The following is a 16578-nucleotide window of genomic DNA, read 5'->3' on the forward strand; positions in this document are numbered from 1 at the left end:
TCGTCCCTGCCTGTCTCACCCTGCCTCACCCATTCCTGCCTCACCGCTCCCTGCCTTACCCCTCCATGCTTCAGATTCAGCCACCCCACGTGCCTCACCCTCACCCCCACCCTGCCTCATCCCACCCTGCCTCACCCCTCCCTGCCTCACCCCTCCCTGTCTCATCCCTCCCTGCCTCATCCCTCCCTGCCTCACCCCTCCCTGCCTCAGATTCAGCCACCCCACTTGCCTCACCCTCACCCCTCCTTGTCTCCCCCTCACCCCTCCCTTCCTTACCTTCACCCCTTCCTACCTCACCCAGTCTCACCCCGCCCTTCCTCACCCTCACCCCACCCAGCCACACCCTCCCCCCTCCCTACCACACCCTCAGCCCACCCTACCACACCCATACCTTTCCTTCTATAGCGTTAACTCTCCTTGCCCCAAGACCTTTCACCTTTTGACCCTCTGTCCACTGGGGTCACGTTCGGATGGGACGGCAACTCTATACTACCCTAAGACTTACGTAGGGGCCCGCAGCTAGGCCACTCATTCCTGGCTGTTAAGGCGACGGTGACCAGCCTCCCTCTTCCCTGTGTGGCATTACGTGAGCAATAAACTATAACCATACCCCGGATGTAAACCCTTGAAGGCTCCATTCATTCCTAGTGCCTTACAGTGGTAGGGAGGTAGGTTGGTAGGTAGGTAGGTAGGCTGGTTGGTCGGTGGCAGGTAGGTAGATGAGAGGTAGGTTAGTTGGTCGGTGGTAGTTATGTAGATGTGTGGGTGGGTACGTAGTAGGTAGGTAGGTAGATAGGTAGGTAGGTAGGTAGGTAGGTAGGTGGGCAGTGAGGTAGGTAGGTAGGTGGGCAAGGAGGTAGGTAGGTGTGTGGGTGGATAGGTAAGTGGGTAGGTGGGTGGGTAAGGAGGTAGGTAGGTGGGTTAGGAGGTAGGTATGTAGGTAGGTGGGTGGGTGGGTAGGTAAATGAGTAGGTGGGTGGGTAAGGAGGTAGGTAGGTAGGTTGGTAAGGAGGTAGGTAGGTGGATTGGTAGGTAGGAGGGTAAGGAGGTAGGAAGGTGGGTACTAGAGCACCAGGCATCATTAGGTTATATGCTTACCATTTGGCCTAGTCTGTGATTCCTTGGCTTACAGTAAACCTTTGGGCTTGTCACTCAGTGTAGAGTCACCTGAAGGCAGCAGTACATCGAGTGAGTAGTGCATGGACCATAATAATACTGGGTTATTGAAACAGCCGAAAATGCAGGTTTTATAATTGTTCGTCCCATGCCTTAGAAAGTAAATATACCGTTCTTTTTCACTAACTACAGCGTGCTACAAAAAGCTCATGAAGTCAAGTAAATGCCTACTCTAACTAACAGGAATATTACTGGTGTGTCTGTGTCATTATAGAAGCTGAAATCAATAGCACTTCTATTAAATACTGTCACGTTTATTTCCATAGCATTTACACCAGAACAAAACTGTACTCGTGACATTTTCGTACAAATATTCACTCGTTGTTTCAGTGTCCATTGTTATAAAAATGTGGCCATCTTATTTGTTACTATCTAGCATTATTTTATTATTTTTTATTTTATTTACCTCTATACTGCATCCACATGAGCAGAGAAATTCAGTGTGTGCCTAACTGTGTCACCCATTCACTGAGTCACTGTACCTTCTTGAATGATGAAATATGGCAAGTTGGAACCGTAGAGTTTTATGAGCGTCACACTTTCACCTCCATCAGTTTTTGTAGAGCCCTGAGTGGCGTGTCTGCTGGATGTCTGGGGCGTGTGTCGTGTGCATGTTGGGCGTGTCTGGGATGTGTCTGAGGGGTGTGTTCAGAGACTAAAGACACACCTGGGGTTGTGCAGGGGTTGTTCGGTTGGGGTGGGTACGGCTATCTAATGTGTCGTTTGTCTTGTCATATTTTAGTGGTTAATTTCTACTTACATCTCTCACGTTATCAAGGACACTCTTAGGGTTGTTTTGGGTTGTTCGGCTGGGGTGGGTACGACTATCTAATGTGTCCTTTGTCTTATCATTATATTTTAGTGTTTAATTTCCACTTACATCTCTTACGTTATCATGGACACTCTTTCCATAGCTCTTCTTCGTGACTAGCACCATACTCGTGTTAATCTCTGAAAATACCACTTCACCTCTTTTCCATAGCTCTTCTTCGTGACTAGCATCATACTCGTGTTAATCTCTTTGAAAATAATACTTCACATCCTCTGCATAGCTCTTCTTCGTGACTAGCATTATACTCGAGTGTTATTCGCTTTGAAATACTACTTCACATCCTTTCCATAGCTCTTCTTCGTGACTAGTAACATATTCCAGTGTTAATCTCTTTCAAAATACCACTTCACATCCTTTCCATAGCTCTTCTTCGTGACTAGCATCTTGAAAATACTACTTCACTTCCATTCCATAGCTCTTCTTCGTGAGTAGCACCATACTCTAGTGTTAATATCTTTGAAAGTACTGCGTCACCTCCCCTCCATAGCTCGTCTTCGTGACTAGCACCATACTCGTGTTAATCGCTTTGAAAATAATATTTCACATCCTTTCCATAGCTCTTCTTCGTGACTAGCATCATACTCTTAATCTCGTGCCATAGCCTGTTATTCAAGATGGAGAGAGAGGGCCAATTTAGGCCAGGTTGAAGTGAAGAGAATGTAGGATAAGAACATAAGAAGAGAGGATAACTGCAGTAGACTGGTTGGCCCATGCTAGGCAGCTCCTGGAAGAGTAACTGAACTACTAGAATGAGATAAGGATAGCAAAGAAGAAGGATAGCAAAGAATGAGAGGAGGACAGCAAAGAATGAGAGGAGGACAGCAAAGAATAAGATAAGAACAGCAAAGAATAAGATAAGAACAGCAAAGAATAAGATAAGGGCAGCAAAGAATAAGATAAGAACAGCAAAGAATAAGATAAGAACAGCAAAGACTAAGATAAGAACAGCAAAGAATAAGATAAGGGCAGCAAAGAATAAGATAAGGGCAGCAAAGAATAAGATAAGAACAGCAAAGACTAAGATAAGAACAGCAAAGACTAAGATAAGAACAGCAAAGAATAAGATAAGGGCAGCAAAGAATAAGATAAGGGCAGCAAAGAATAAGATAAGAACAGCAAAGAATAAGATAAGAACAGCAAAGAATAAGATAAGAACAGCAAAGACTAAGATAAGAACAGCAGAGACTAAGATAAGAACAGCAAAGAATAAGATAAGAACAGCAGAGAATAAGATAAGAACAGCAAAGAATGAGACAAGGATAGCAACGGACTGCTACTTTAAAACCACCAGCAGGATTCCTAGAGCTGAGAGGAGCAGGGTAGTGGAGAGCAGCGTTGAGGTGGGGTAGTTGTTGTGTTGCATCGCCTCTTGATGTTCACCTGTAGGGAAGAAAGGGGGTTAGGAGAAGGGTAGGTGGATAGAGAGAGGCGGAAGGAGGAAGTAGGTGGAGGAAAATATATTCGTCATTATTGTTATCATCATCATCATCATCATCATCATCAATTAATCTTCATAAATATAAACTGGAGTGCAAGAGGAAAATATTCATAGTTTTATATTCCTTATCTCATTCGAAAATCCGGAAGCAGGAGCTGAGGGGGTTAAAAACTGTTTGTCAATAATAATATCATTTACAAACAACAACAGCATCTGCTACTACTACTACTACTATTACTACTACTACTACTACTACTACTACTACTACTACTACTATCACACTGCTTCTACTGCTACTACTACTACTACTACTATACTATACTATACTACAACTACCAGTGCTAATAGCAATAATAATAATAATATCAATAATAATAATAATAATAATAATAATAATAACATCAATAATAAAATAATAATAATAATAATAATAATAATAATAATAATAATAATTTTCCGTCCAGTTATAACATCTTTATCAAGTTTGCAAAATGGTTGAAGGTGTTCAGAAATAAGTAAATAAATAAATAAACAGATAGATAAATAAATAAATAGATAAATAAATAGATAAGTAAATAAATATATAAATAGATGAATAAACATAAATAAACAAATAAATAAATAAACAGATAAATAGATAAATAAATAAATAGACAAATAAATAAATAAATAGACAAATAAATAAATAAATAAATAAATAGATAAATAAAAAAAATATATATATATAAATAAATAAATAAATAGATAAAGAAATAAATAAAAATAAATAAACAGATAAATGAATAAATAAATAAATAAATAATAGGTAAATAAATATAGATAAATTAATAAATAAATAAACAGATAAATAAATAAATAGATAAACAGATAAATAAATAAAATCTTTCAGTAAATTAATTAGCTACAGTTCTTTCACTTAAATCTGGCCCAGATTTTCGTCCCTTTGCATATTATTTCACATAGTAGCAGATTAAGACAGTGCCACGGCTCCACATCCTCGCCACAGCACTTCTTCGTGACTAGCATCGCACTGTATTGTTAATCTTTCCTTACAATTCAGATTTGAAGTTGGGGGGTTGCAATTGTTGGTCAGGTGTAGAGTGAAAAAAAGAGAGTATAAAAGAGAGTAAAAAAGAGTTAGAGTTAAAAAAGTAAGAGCTAGAGTAAAAAAGAGCGAGAGAGAATGGGGGTAAAAAAGAGTTAGAGAGAGGAAAAAAGGGTAAAGTTAGAGTAAAAAGAGTTAGAGTAAAAAAGAGAGAGTTAAAAAGAGTTAAAGAAGAGAGTTATAGTAAAAAAGAGTTAGAGAGTTTGAATAAGAGTTATAGTAAAAAGAGACTTAGAGTAAAAACGAGAGAATTAGAGTAAAAAAGAGAGAGTTATAGTAAAAAAAAGAGTTAGAGAGTTAGAGTAAAAAAGAGTTAGAGTAAAAAGAGAGAGGGTAAAAAAAGTTATAGTAAGAGAGAGAGAGAGAGTAAAGAAGATAGAGTAAAAAAGAATTAGAGAGTAAAAAAGAGTTACTTAAAGAGAATTAGAGAGTTAGAGTAAAAACAGAGTAAAAAAGAGAGAGTTATAGTTAAAAAGAGTTTGAGTAAAAAAGAGAGTTACAGTAAAAAAGAATCAGAGTAAAAAAGTTTGAGAGTTAGAGAGAGAGAGAGAGAGTAAAGAAAGAGTTTAAGAGAAAGCGCTGTGACTCAAGGGGCCACGAATTCCAAGACTGTCCCGCCGTACAAAACACTAGAACCGTCCCGCGCCCTGGTCGGTGGATATCCTTGCACAGACTTGGCACGACCCCCACACGAGAGGGAGTGGGGGGGGAGTCGTGCGCTGTGGTGGTGGTGGTGGTGTGGTGGTGGTGGTCTTATACGCTGTGGTTGTGGTTGTTTATTTTTATTGTGGTGGTGGTGGTGGTGGTGTTGTGGTGTGGTGTGGTGGGAGTCTTGCTGTTGTTGTTGTTTTTTGTTGTTGTGGTTCCAGGCTTATCTGAAATGTGAACCTAGTGGACAGCTGGCTTAATTTCTCTCTCTCTCTCTCTCTCTCTCTCTCTCTCTCTCTCTCTCTCAGTCGCGTGAAGGAAGCTACAGAATCTCGTATTTTTTGTTCAGTGCAGTGTGTGTGTGTGTGTGTGTGTGTGTGTGTGTGTGTGTGTGTCTCTCTCTCTCTCTCTCTCTCTCTCTCGTGCCGCCCTACCATCAGGATATAACGTAGCATCACCTGTGTGGTTGGGAAGGAGGTCTGTACACGTTAAGACCTCAGTTCGAACCCTTTTAATTCTCTCGCACCTGCTGGAGGGGGCGAGGGGGGTGTATTGGGGGGTGTTGGGGAGGGGTACTGTATTTTTGACGACGGTTTGGGGGGCTGGAGGGGAGAGGAGGACGCTTCTTGGCTCACGAGGACGTTTCTTGGCTCACGAGGACGCTTCTTGCCTTACGAGGACGCTTCTTGACTCACGAGGACGCTTCTTGGCTCTCGAGGACGCTTCTTGGCTCACGAGGACGCTTCTTGGCTCACGAGGACGCTTCTTGGCTCACGAGGACGCTTCTTGGCTCACGAGGACGTTTCTTGACTCACAAGGACACTTCTTGGCTCACGAGAACGCTTCTTGGCTCACGAGAACTCTTCTTGGCTCACGAGGACGCTTCTTGGCTCACGAGAACGCTTCTTGGCTCACGAGGACGCTTCTTGGCTCACGAGGAGACGAGAGGAGGACGATTCTTGGCTTCCGACTCTTCACGTTATTCAAGCAAACTTTACTTGACTCAGTGTAACCCTACCTGATCACACGATCCACCTAATCCTACCTTTACCTGTCCTAATCTCACCTTATCAAACGTAATTTAATCCAATCTAACCCAGCCTAATCTAATTCTAACAACCTGATGCATCCTAACCTCATCCAGTCTGTTACTTCCCCTAGTTTAAGCCAACTAATTTAACCTCGCTTAACCTAACCTAATATAACCTAGCCAAATCTATTTTAACCTAACCTAGCCTAATCTGACCTAATGTAATCTGACCTGACATAACCCTGCCTGACCTAACATGACCAGTCTTCACGGGAACAGGTGTCCGGGAATACGGGAAAAGGGTATGTCAGGGAGACGATCGGAGGGAAGGAGGGGAAGAGGAGGGAGGAGGCGGGAAAGGAGGAGGAGGAGGAGGAGGAGGAGGAGGAGGGAAGCAGGCGGGAAAGGAGGAGGAGGAAGAGGAGGAGGAGGAGGAGGAGGAGGAGGACTGCATAGAATTATATAGAAAGTACGGATATAAGGGGCTTGTTGGTCCACGGTAAGGTTATCTGTTGGGAGAAAGATTGAAGATTAAGCAGCGTGTGAGAGAAAAGGATAAGGAAGAGGAAGGAGGAGGAAAGGAGGAGGAAGGGAGAAGGGGAGGAGTGAAGAAAGAGGAAGGGAGGAGGAAAGGAAGAGGAAGGGAGAAGGGAGGAGGAAGGGAGAAGGGAGGAGGAGGAGGGAAGAAAGAGGGAAAGCAGAGGAGGTAATTTATTCTGGCTGGCGACCTTCCATCTTATTCAAGGTAAAGTAACTTCACAGGAACAGGTGGTGTGGAATACGGAAGTGGTGGTGGGGGGGGGATGAGGTAGCAAGCATCTTATTCTTACGGCGCGCAAATTTATTCATGGTGGGGACGCTTACCTTCCACTCACTTGATGTAGTGCTGCAGGAGACTGTACACTGTGTGGCAGGTCAGATAGTTTCGTGTAGCTCAGGAAACAATTTGTTACGTTGGGTGGTAACCATATAACCTAATGACGCCTGGTATTGGGTTATGGCCTCTGAGTGCAAATTATGTCAACGTCCTCCTTATCAAAATTAAGCGCTATCTATAAACATCAACTATTGTCCCAACACACACACAGAAGCCAGCATCCTCCTCGTCCACCTCAACTCTCTTTGAACCGCCTTTAGTTATATTCTTTTAAAATTACGTACAGCCAGTAAAAGAACATACTAGATCAAAGCGTAGCAACCTTGTATAAAGAATAAGTTCAACGCCATCTGTGAGTGTGGTGTGTCAACCCTTCCCGCAACACACGTGAGCCAGCATCCTCCCCTCCCGCCTCAATATTCCCCGTGCTGGCTTGTCAGCTTGATGGGGATTTATGGTGTGTGCCTGAAGGAAGCGGGGCGGCTGTGAACTCCTCTTCCATCCAGACCAGCACGCCACACACTTGTAGCACAAACTTCAGGGATGAGATGGCAGTTTTCCCCCAAACTTCAGTGGCAAGGGAGGGGTAACTTTTTTTTTTTTTTTAATATATAAACGTCAGGAGTAAGGAGGGATATTTTGTCTTTTAAAATCTCTCTTTAGGAGGGGTTAAGATTATATATATATATATATATTTATATATATATATATATATATATATATATATATATATATATTGTATTTTGTTTTTCTCTTGGAGGGAACTATTACTGCGGGCTCATGGCCTTTGGTTCCTTCTTCCTCATAAAAACATATATATATATATATATATATATATATATATATATATATATATTTATATATGTGTGTGTGTGTGTGTGTGTGTGTGTGTGTGTGTGTGTGTAAAATGTAAGTGCATTGAGTCAAGAAAATCAGGATTTAGCCATTAATTACTAAGGACAGGGATGGACAAAGTCATTGTGGACAAGGACAAAACCACATAGGGCACAGCTGGCAGAAATGGACAAAACCAAGGACAAAACCACATTAGGCACAGCTGGCAGAAATGGACAAAACCAAGGACAAAACCACACAAGGCACAGCTGGCAGAAATGGACAAAACCACATTAGGCACAGCTGGCAGAAATGGACAAAACTGTCATAGATGGGCAGCCAGTAGGACTATGAACATTGGACAGTTTCCTTAGGGATGTGTGTGTGTGTAGCGCTGCCAATCAGAAGTCACGTAGGGAACTATTGACAACTATGGACAAAATTACACTGGCCAAGGACGAAACTGCTACTAACCATTAAGGATGTGGACGTTGACCGTGGCCGTGGGTGCGTCCGTTGGGGTGCAGGCGTAGGTGCCCGAGTCGGAGTGTGAGGCGTCTCGAACCAGCAGACTCGTGGTGGTTCGCCGGCCCTTCTCCGTGACCACACTGACCCCTCCCCTGTCGCTGTCGTAACGGATGACCTGGGTTTGTAAAGGCGGGATGTGGATAGCGTTAGGAGACATACATTGAGGTGGTCTGGCCATGTGGAGAGGGTGGAGAGTGAGAGACTAACGAGGAGAGTGTATGTGAGTGAGGTGGAAGGCGGTAGAGGGAGGGGGAGGCCGGTGTTGAGATGGAGGCATGGAGTGGAGAGGTATATGAGAGTGAGAGACTAACGAGGAGAGTGTATGTGAGTGAGGTGGAGGTTTGGCCACATGGAGAGGATGGAGAGCGAGAGACTATCGAGGAGAGCGTATGTGAGTGAGGTGGAAGGAGGTAGAGGGAGGGGGAGGCCGGGGATGAGATGGTGGGATGGAGTGAAGAGGTATGTGAGAGCAAGAGACTAACGAGGAGAGTGTGTGTGAGTGAGGTGGAAGGACGTAAAGGGAGGGGGAGACCGGTGTTGAGATGGAGGGATGGAGTGGAGAGGTATATGAGAGAGCGAGAGACTAACGAGGAGATTGTATGAGTAAGGTGGAAGGGGGTAGAGGGAGGGGGAGGCCAAGGATGAGATGGAAGGATGGAGTGGAGAGGTATATGAGAGAGGGGGGGGGTGAGCTAGGAATGGGGCAGTGAAATGGCAGGGGACCGGGCGACATGGAGGCGATTTGTTTGTGGCCACCCCTTACTGGATTTATGGCATCTGGCAATAGATAGATAGACAGATAGATAGATAGATAGTAAAAGGGTAATATAACTACTCATTTTACCTTAATTTGGCCCAGATATTCGTCTTTTTGTAACTTATTTCACGTAGCTCAGTGGCAGATTAAGACTACTGTGGCTCTATATCCTTTCCACAACACTTCTTCATGACTAGCATCGTATTCTAGGGTTAATCTATTGTTACACCTCAGCGTTCAAGATGGAGAGACGGTAATTTTAGGCCAAGTTAGAGTGAAAAGAGTATAGTTTGTTTTCATCCAACAGAACTGGGCCAGTCACACAATTCAAATACTCAACTGGCTGCATGGAATTAGATGAGTTTTAGTGGGTAGTATTGAGTCTCCTTGGTTACTAGTCAAATTGCCGAGCGACTTCCACAATTCAGATACTTAACTGTGGCAACATGAAGTTTGATGTCCCCTTGTTTTGAGGTATTATGGAATCTCCTTGGTTACTAGTCAGATTAGGAGGTAGGAATGAGTCTCCTTGGTTACTAGACAAAGCAGCCCTTCATTCTGACTGCACATGATTAACAAGCAAACTGAAAGGCGTTAGGAAGTTTTTGCCAGCTTGGAGTAAACGCACTATAGTTAACATGAATAGCGCATATAGTGTAGTTCCTATACCCCTTTCACCTTAACTTGGCCAAATTTTCTCCCTCTTGCAGCTCCCTTCACGTAGTTCAATGGCAGGAAAAGACAGTGCTGTGGCTCTACATACTTCCCGTAGCACTTCTTCGTGACTAGCACCATATTCCAGTGTTAATCTCTTGTCACAAACCCAGCATTCGAGATGAAGGGATGGCAGTTTTAGGCCAAGGTAGTGTGAACGGAGTATAGGAGACAGCTTGGATCATCTTAGGTGGGTGGGCAGGTGGGTTAGGTGGGTGGACAGGTGGGTTAGTGGGTGGATAGGTGGGTTAGGTGGGTGGACAGGTGGGTTAGGTGGGTGGGCAGGTGGGTTAGGTGGGTGGACAGGTGGGTTAGATGGTAGGCAGGTGGGCAAGGTGGGTGGGCAGGTGGGTTAGGTGGGTGGACAGGTGAGTTAGGTGGGTGGGCAGGTGGGTTAGGTGGGTGGGTAGGTGGGTTAGGTGGGTGGACAGGTGGGTTAGTGGGTGGATAGGTGGGTTAGGTGGGTGGGCAGGTGGGTTAGGTGGGTGAGCAGGTGGGTTAGGTGGGTGGACAGGTGGGTGCTAAACTTACCTTACTGTTATGTGACCAAACGAGGTGGTTGGGTGGACTGGGGGCAAAGTCCACTACGCAGGTTAGGTTGATGGAGCTGCCTCTGTTGATGTACACGTCTGGGCCGCCTAGTATGACCGTGTTGGGCTCTGGGTGGAGAGAGGAGAGAGGGTAGTGGAGAGAGAGAGGGAGAGGGAGAGAGAGAGAGGACTTGCTACCTCAGTTTATGAACAGGTCTGGATGGAGGGGAGAGGGTAGTGGAGGAGGAGAGGAGAAATCAAGAAAAGGTTAGGAGCAAGGAGAGGAAGTAACAGATGGTGAGAGGAGGAAGTGGGGGGAGAGAAGTGTGAGGAAGAAGAGAAAACAGTGGCGAGTGAGAGAAGAAGAAGAGGGCGAGTGAGAAAGTCTGGCAGGGTTGGAGGGTAGTTGGGTATTAAAGTACAAAAGAAGAAACACAGTGACTGGATGGGTATGTTGTCTAAGATTATGGGGTAGGTGGGGGAGTGAAGATAATGGGGAGTGAGAGATGACAGAGGGTGAAGAGATGTGTGACAGTAGAGGATGTTGGAGATTCGACAGTGCCGCGTCCGTATTCTATAATGTATGTTATATGTTTGTAATTTAATCTACGTACCAGCAACTGTTAGCCACATCAAGTCCCTTACGTGTACATTCCCTCACTTGCACGTAGGATACTGTAAAGACCCAGTGGTAGATAGATAGATGGATAGATAGGCAAATAGATAGATAGACTCACCCACGACAGTAAGCCAAATATAGTGCCTGAGTAGTGCTGTCGTGGACACCTGGCATTCATATTTTCCACTGTCTCTCACTTGGGCGTTGGTGATGGTAAGTGCCCAGTCCTCCGACCCTGGGGTGTGTTGTGATCTGTAGGGGGAATGTTTAGAAAGCACTTTAAACCATTTCTCCACGTTAACCCCCTTCAGTAGCACTTCTTCGTGACTAGCACCATATCCTAGTGTTCATCTATAGCTCAGGATTCAAGATGGAGTGTAATATTTCACCTATAGGTCTTTCACACTAACTTGGCCTAGATTTTCGTCCTTATTCAGCTTATTTCACGTAGCTCAGTGGCTGAATGAGACAGCACTAGCTCAACATCCTTGTCATGGCACTTCTTCATGACTAGCATCATAATCTGGTGGTAATCTGCTTTTACGACTCAGTATTCGAGAAGAGATGGCAATTTCAGGCCAAGTTAGAGTGAAAAGGAGTATAGTTTGTGCACTTCTTCGTGACTAGCATCATAATCTGGTGTTATTCTACCGTTACAACTCAGTATTTGAGGATAAGTGACGACAATTTTAGGCCAAGTTAGAGTAAAAAGAGTAGAGTTAAAGAGAAGAGTATATGGCAATTTTAGGCCAAGTTAGAGTAAAAAGAGTGTAGACAGTTTTAGGCCAAGTTAAAGTGAAAAGAGTATAGTTAGAGTGAAGAATGTATGACAATTTTAGGCCAAGTTAGAGTAAGAGGAGTATAGGTGAAGTGTGTAAGGTCAGTGAATATGCAACTGTGTTTACCTGAAGCGTTGATCTGAGGTGTATGTGTAGGGACCGACTGTTAACAGGTGAGTGTCGCGGTCCCTCAACCATGACACCTGTGGGAAGGAGATTATTATTATTATTATTATTATTATTATTATTATTACTATTTATACTGTTATTATTATTATTATTATTATTATTATTATTATTATTACTACTACTACTACTACTACAACTACTACTACTACTACTACTACTACTACTACTACTACTACTACTACTATTATTATTATTATTATGGCACTTCTCATTTTCCTCCTCCCCATCATCGTCCTCTTCGTAATCATCATCATCATCATCATCATCATCATCAACATCCTAACTCTCTTTCTCACGGGAAGAATGAAATATAAAGGGTTAAGATCTATGAAACATCTATTCACTCAGTCATAGATAGATAGATAGATAGACAGACAGACAGATAGATAGATAGACATATTCACTTCAGATCCTCCCTCTCCGCCTTCCCAACTCACCGTTCTGTTGCCAATCCTGTTGACTCTGCAGTTGAGCTTCGCAGGGGTGTTGACAAGGGCTGTGATGTTGCCAGAGCGATCCAGGTCGAAGAAGGGGCCGGGGGGTAGAACGTCCACGAAGGGGGGCAGGGAGCGGTGGGTGTGGGTGGGAGGGATGGTTGTGGGTGGGTGGGTGAGCGTGGTGTCTGTCGTGTCGTTGCTATACACTTCAGCCACACCCCATGCTAGGAGTAAATGAATTAATAGATAGATGGATAGATAGATAGATAGGTGGATGGATGGATGGATAGATAGATAGATGGATGGATAGATAGAAAGATAGATAGATAGGTGGATGGATAGGTAGACATAGATAGATAGGTGGATGGATGGATAGATAGATAGATAGGTGGATGGATAGGTAGACAGATAGATAGATAGGTGGATGGATGGATGAATGGATGGCTGGATGAACAGAGATAGATAGATAGATAGATAGATACGTCCACGAAGGGAGGGGGGGACAGGGAGTTGTGGGTGGGGGTTGGATGAATGAATGACCGGATGAATGAACGAATGGATAGATAGATAGATAGATAGATAGACAGAAAGATTGACAGATTGATTGATAGATAGATAGATATGATGGGGGTGGGGAGTTGTGGGTGAGGGTTTAGGTCTGAGGGTTGGTTGTGTGTGTGTGTGTGTGTGTGTGTGTGTGTGTGTGTGTGAGAGAGAGAGAGAGAGAGAGAGAGAGGTATATAACGTCGGCTGTAGAATGTAACTATACTCTTTTCACTTTAACTTGGCCTAAAATTGCCATCTCTCCATCTTGAATGCCGAGCTGTAACAGTCAGCACTAGAATATGATGCTAGTCACGAGGAAGTGTCGTGGGGAGGATGTAGAGCCGTAATATTTCAACCCAGTGAGCTACGTGAAATAAGCTGCCAAAGGACGAAAATCTGGGCCACGTTAAGGTGAAAGGAGTATAGGATATGAGTTAATTCTTATGCATTACGTAGCTTGCATTTACTGATAAGCTTATGGGAGAATTAGTTTTATAAATTTTGCTCATGAGACTATCAGTAATTGCAGGTGCGTAGTGCTATTAGTGAAAAATAGGTGAAATAGGTCGATAGATAGATAGACAGGTCGATAGATAGATAGATAGACAGGTAGATAGATAGATAGATAGATAGATAGGTAGACAGATAGAAAGGTAGATAGATAAATAGAAAGGTAGATAGATAGAATAGATAGGTAGATATTGAGTGATTTATTGATGGATAGATAAAATAGTTGATATAGGCGAATAGATAGACAGATATACAAATAGATAGATGTACAAATAGATAGGTGTACAAATAGATAAATGTACAAATAAATAGATATAGAAATAGATACACAGTACAAACTAAGTGTAACACCTTAGCACACTTACCTGTAGGATGAAGGCAGCACAGAAGCACGGCAAGTACAATGTGCATCCTCTGTGTACATCCGGCCGTCCACATTGCCTCATCTGTACGGGAGACAAGGACGTGGTGGGGTGGGGTTAGTCTGGGTTGGGTTGGGTTAGGTTGGGTCTGGAATAGGTTAGGATGGGTTAGGCTGGTGTGGGATGGGTTAGAATGGGTTAGGTTGGGTTGGGTTGGGTTCGGTTAGGATGGGTTGCTTATCTTTGGTTTGGTTAATGAAAATCACTGTGCAAGTCTCTCTCTCTCTCTCTCTCTCTCTCTCTCTCTCTCTCTCTCTCTCTCTCTCTCTCTCTCTCTCTCTCTCTCAACTGCAGGCGTTTAGATTTTTCTTACACTTTAGACTCTCCTCTTAAAGACAGTAGCGAAGTTTATGATGCGACACACACACACACACACACACACACACACACACACACACACACACACACACACACACACACACACACACACACACACACACAAATTCCTGCCCATACACATTCATGCAAATATCCCAACTCACTTCACACACACACACACACACACACACACACACACACACACACACACACACACACACACTCATCCACCCACACAAATTCCTACACATACACATTCATGCAAATATCCCAACTCACTTCACACACACACACACACACACACACACACACACACACACACACACACACACACACACACAAATTCCTACACATACACATTCATGCAAATATCCCAACTCACTTCACACACACACACACACACACACACACACACACACACACACACACACACACACACACACACACACACATCCCGGCCAGCGACTCACCTCTCCACGGCCACAAAACCAACATTTTTATCTCAAGTCTTTACTAACTTTTGCCTCTCACTGTATCTCCTGGTGCTTGCCCTTTCTTCTTTATGTTTTTGTGTGGGCTGTAGTTATTTTTTTAATTCTTTCTCTCTCTCTCTTTCTCTCTTTCTCTTTCTTTCTCTCTCTCTCTCTCTCTCTTGACGTCCTTCCTTCCTCCTCCTCCTCACGATCGTCTTTCCTTCCTGACTTTTTTCTCTCTATTTTCGTCAAACGTTTTTCTTCACAACGTTTTTCTTCACAACGTTTTTCTTCACAACGTTTTTCTTCACAACGTTTTTCTTCACAACGTTTTTCTTCACAACGTTTTTCTTCTCACAACGTTTTTCTTCTCGCAACGTTTTTCTTCACAACGTTTTTCTTCACAACGTTTTTCTTCACAACGTTTTTCTTCGCAACGTTTTTCTTCGCAACGTTTTTCTTCACAACGTTTTTCTTCGGAACGTTTTTCTTCGGAACGTTTTTCTTCACAACGTTTTTCTTCTCAACGTTTTTCTCGCAACGTTTTTCTTCACAACGTTTTTCTTCGCAACGTTTTTCTTCACAACGTTTTTCTTCTCAACGTTTTTCTCGCAACGTTTTTCTTCTCAACGTTTTTTCTCAACTTTTTTCTTCTCACAACGTTTTTCTTCTCACAGCGTTTTTCTTCACAACGTTTTTTCTCAACGTTTTTCTTCACAACGTTTTTCTTCTCACAACGTTTTTCTTCTCAACGTTTTTCTTCACAACGTTTTTTCTCAACGTTTTTCTTCTCACAACGTTTTTCTTCTCACAACGTTTTTCTTCACAACGTTTTTCTTCTCGCAACGTTTTTCTTCACAACGTTTTTCTTCACAACGTTTTTCTTCTCGCAACGTTTTTCTTCTCAACGTTTTTCCTCAACGTTTTTCTTCTCACAACGTTTTTCTTAACGTTTTTCCTCGCAACGTTTTTCTTCTCACAACGTTTTTCTTCTCACAACGTTTTTCTTCACAACGTTTTTCTTCTCACAACGTTCTCTCACTGTTTCTCTCACATTTTCTTCTTGAAACGTATTGCTTCATGTTTTTCCACTCAACGTTTTTCTGGTGTTTTATTTACACAACGTTTTTCTCAGATTTTCATTCTGCTTTTCATCTCGCAACGTTATTGTTCTGAACGTTCTTCTTCACAACGTCTTTCTCCACAACGTTTTTCTTGTCAACGTTTTTCTTCTCAGGTTTTTCTTAACGTTTTCTGCGCAACGTTTTTCATATGTTTTTTTTTACGTTTTTCTTCCCAGCGTTTTTCCTACAACGTTTTTCATCTCAACGTTTTTCTTCACTGTTTTTCTTACAACGTTTATCTTCTCAACGTTTCCTGGACGTTTTTCTGCTCACAACGTTTTTCTCCTCACTGTTTTGTACAACGTTTCTCTTAACTTTTTTCTTCACGTTTTTCGCAACGTTTTTCTCATTTTCTCCCAACGTTTTTTCTCGCAACGTTTTTCACTCAACGTTTTTTCTCAACGCTTTTCTCGCAACGTTTTTCACTCAGCGTTTTTTCTCAACGTTTTCTTGCAACGTTTTTCACTCAACGTTTTTTCTCAACGTTTTCTCGCAACGTTTTTCACTCAACGTTTTTTCTCAACGTTTTTCTTGCAACGTTTTTCACTCAACGTTTTTTCTCAACGCTTTTCTCGCAACGTTTTTCACTCAACGTTTTTTCTTGCAACGTTTTTCGTAACATTTTTCTCATCCTTTTTTCTCCCAACGTTTTTTCCTCTCCCAACGTTTTCTCAGTGTTTCTTCCCAACGTT

At 42.9% G+C, this 16578-nt stretch overlaps 1 protein-coding gene across 1 annotated transcript; it reads right to left on the reverse strand.

Annotated features, from left to right (window-relative positions):
* Positions 1-3281: 3281 nt before the first annotated feature.
* On the reverse strand, positions 3282-13987 carry LOC145394833 (protein amalgam-like). Its single transcript, XM_080268641.1, has 7 exons — positions 13915-13987; positions 12494-12678; positions 11994-12070; positions 11207-11340; positions 10471-10598; positions 8415-8583; positions 3282-3388 (listed from the first exon to the last, which is right to left on the reverse strand). Exons 1-7 carry the CDS (start codon positions 13985-13987, stop codon positions 3282-3284), a joined length of 873 nt encoding a protein of 290 aa, XP_080124767.1.
* Positions 13988-16578: the final 2591 nt, after the last annotated feature.

The sequence above is a fragment of the Coenobita brevimanus genome, chromosome 4 (assembly GCF_032717465.1).
Source record: "Coenobita brevimanus isolate Jiangsu-jjx chromosome 4, ASM3271746v2, whole genome shotgun sequence".
Classification (NCBI taxonomy): domain Eukaryota; kingdom Metazoa; phylum Arthropoda; class Malacostraca; order Decapoda; family Coenobitidae; genus Coenobita; species Coenobita brevimanus.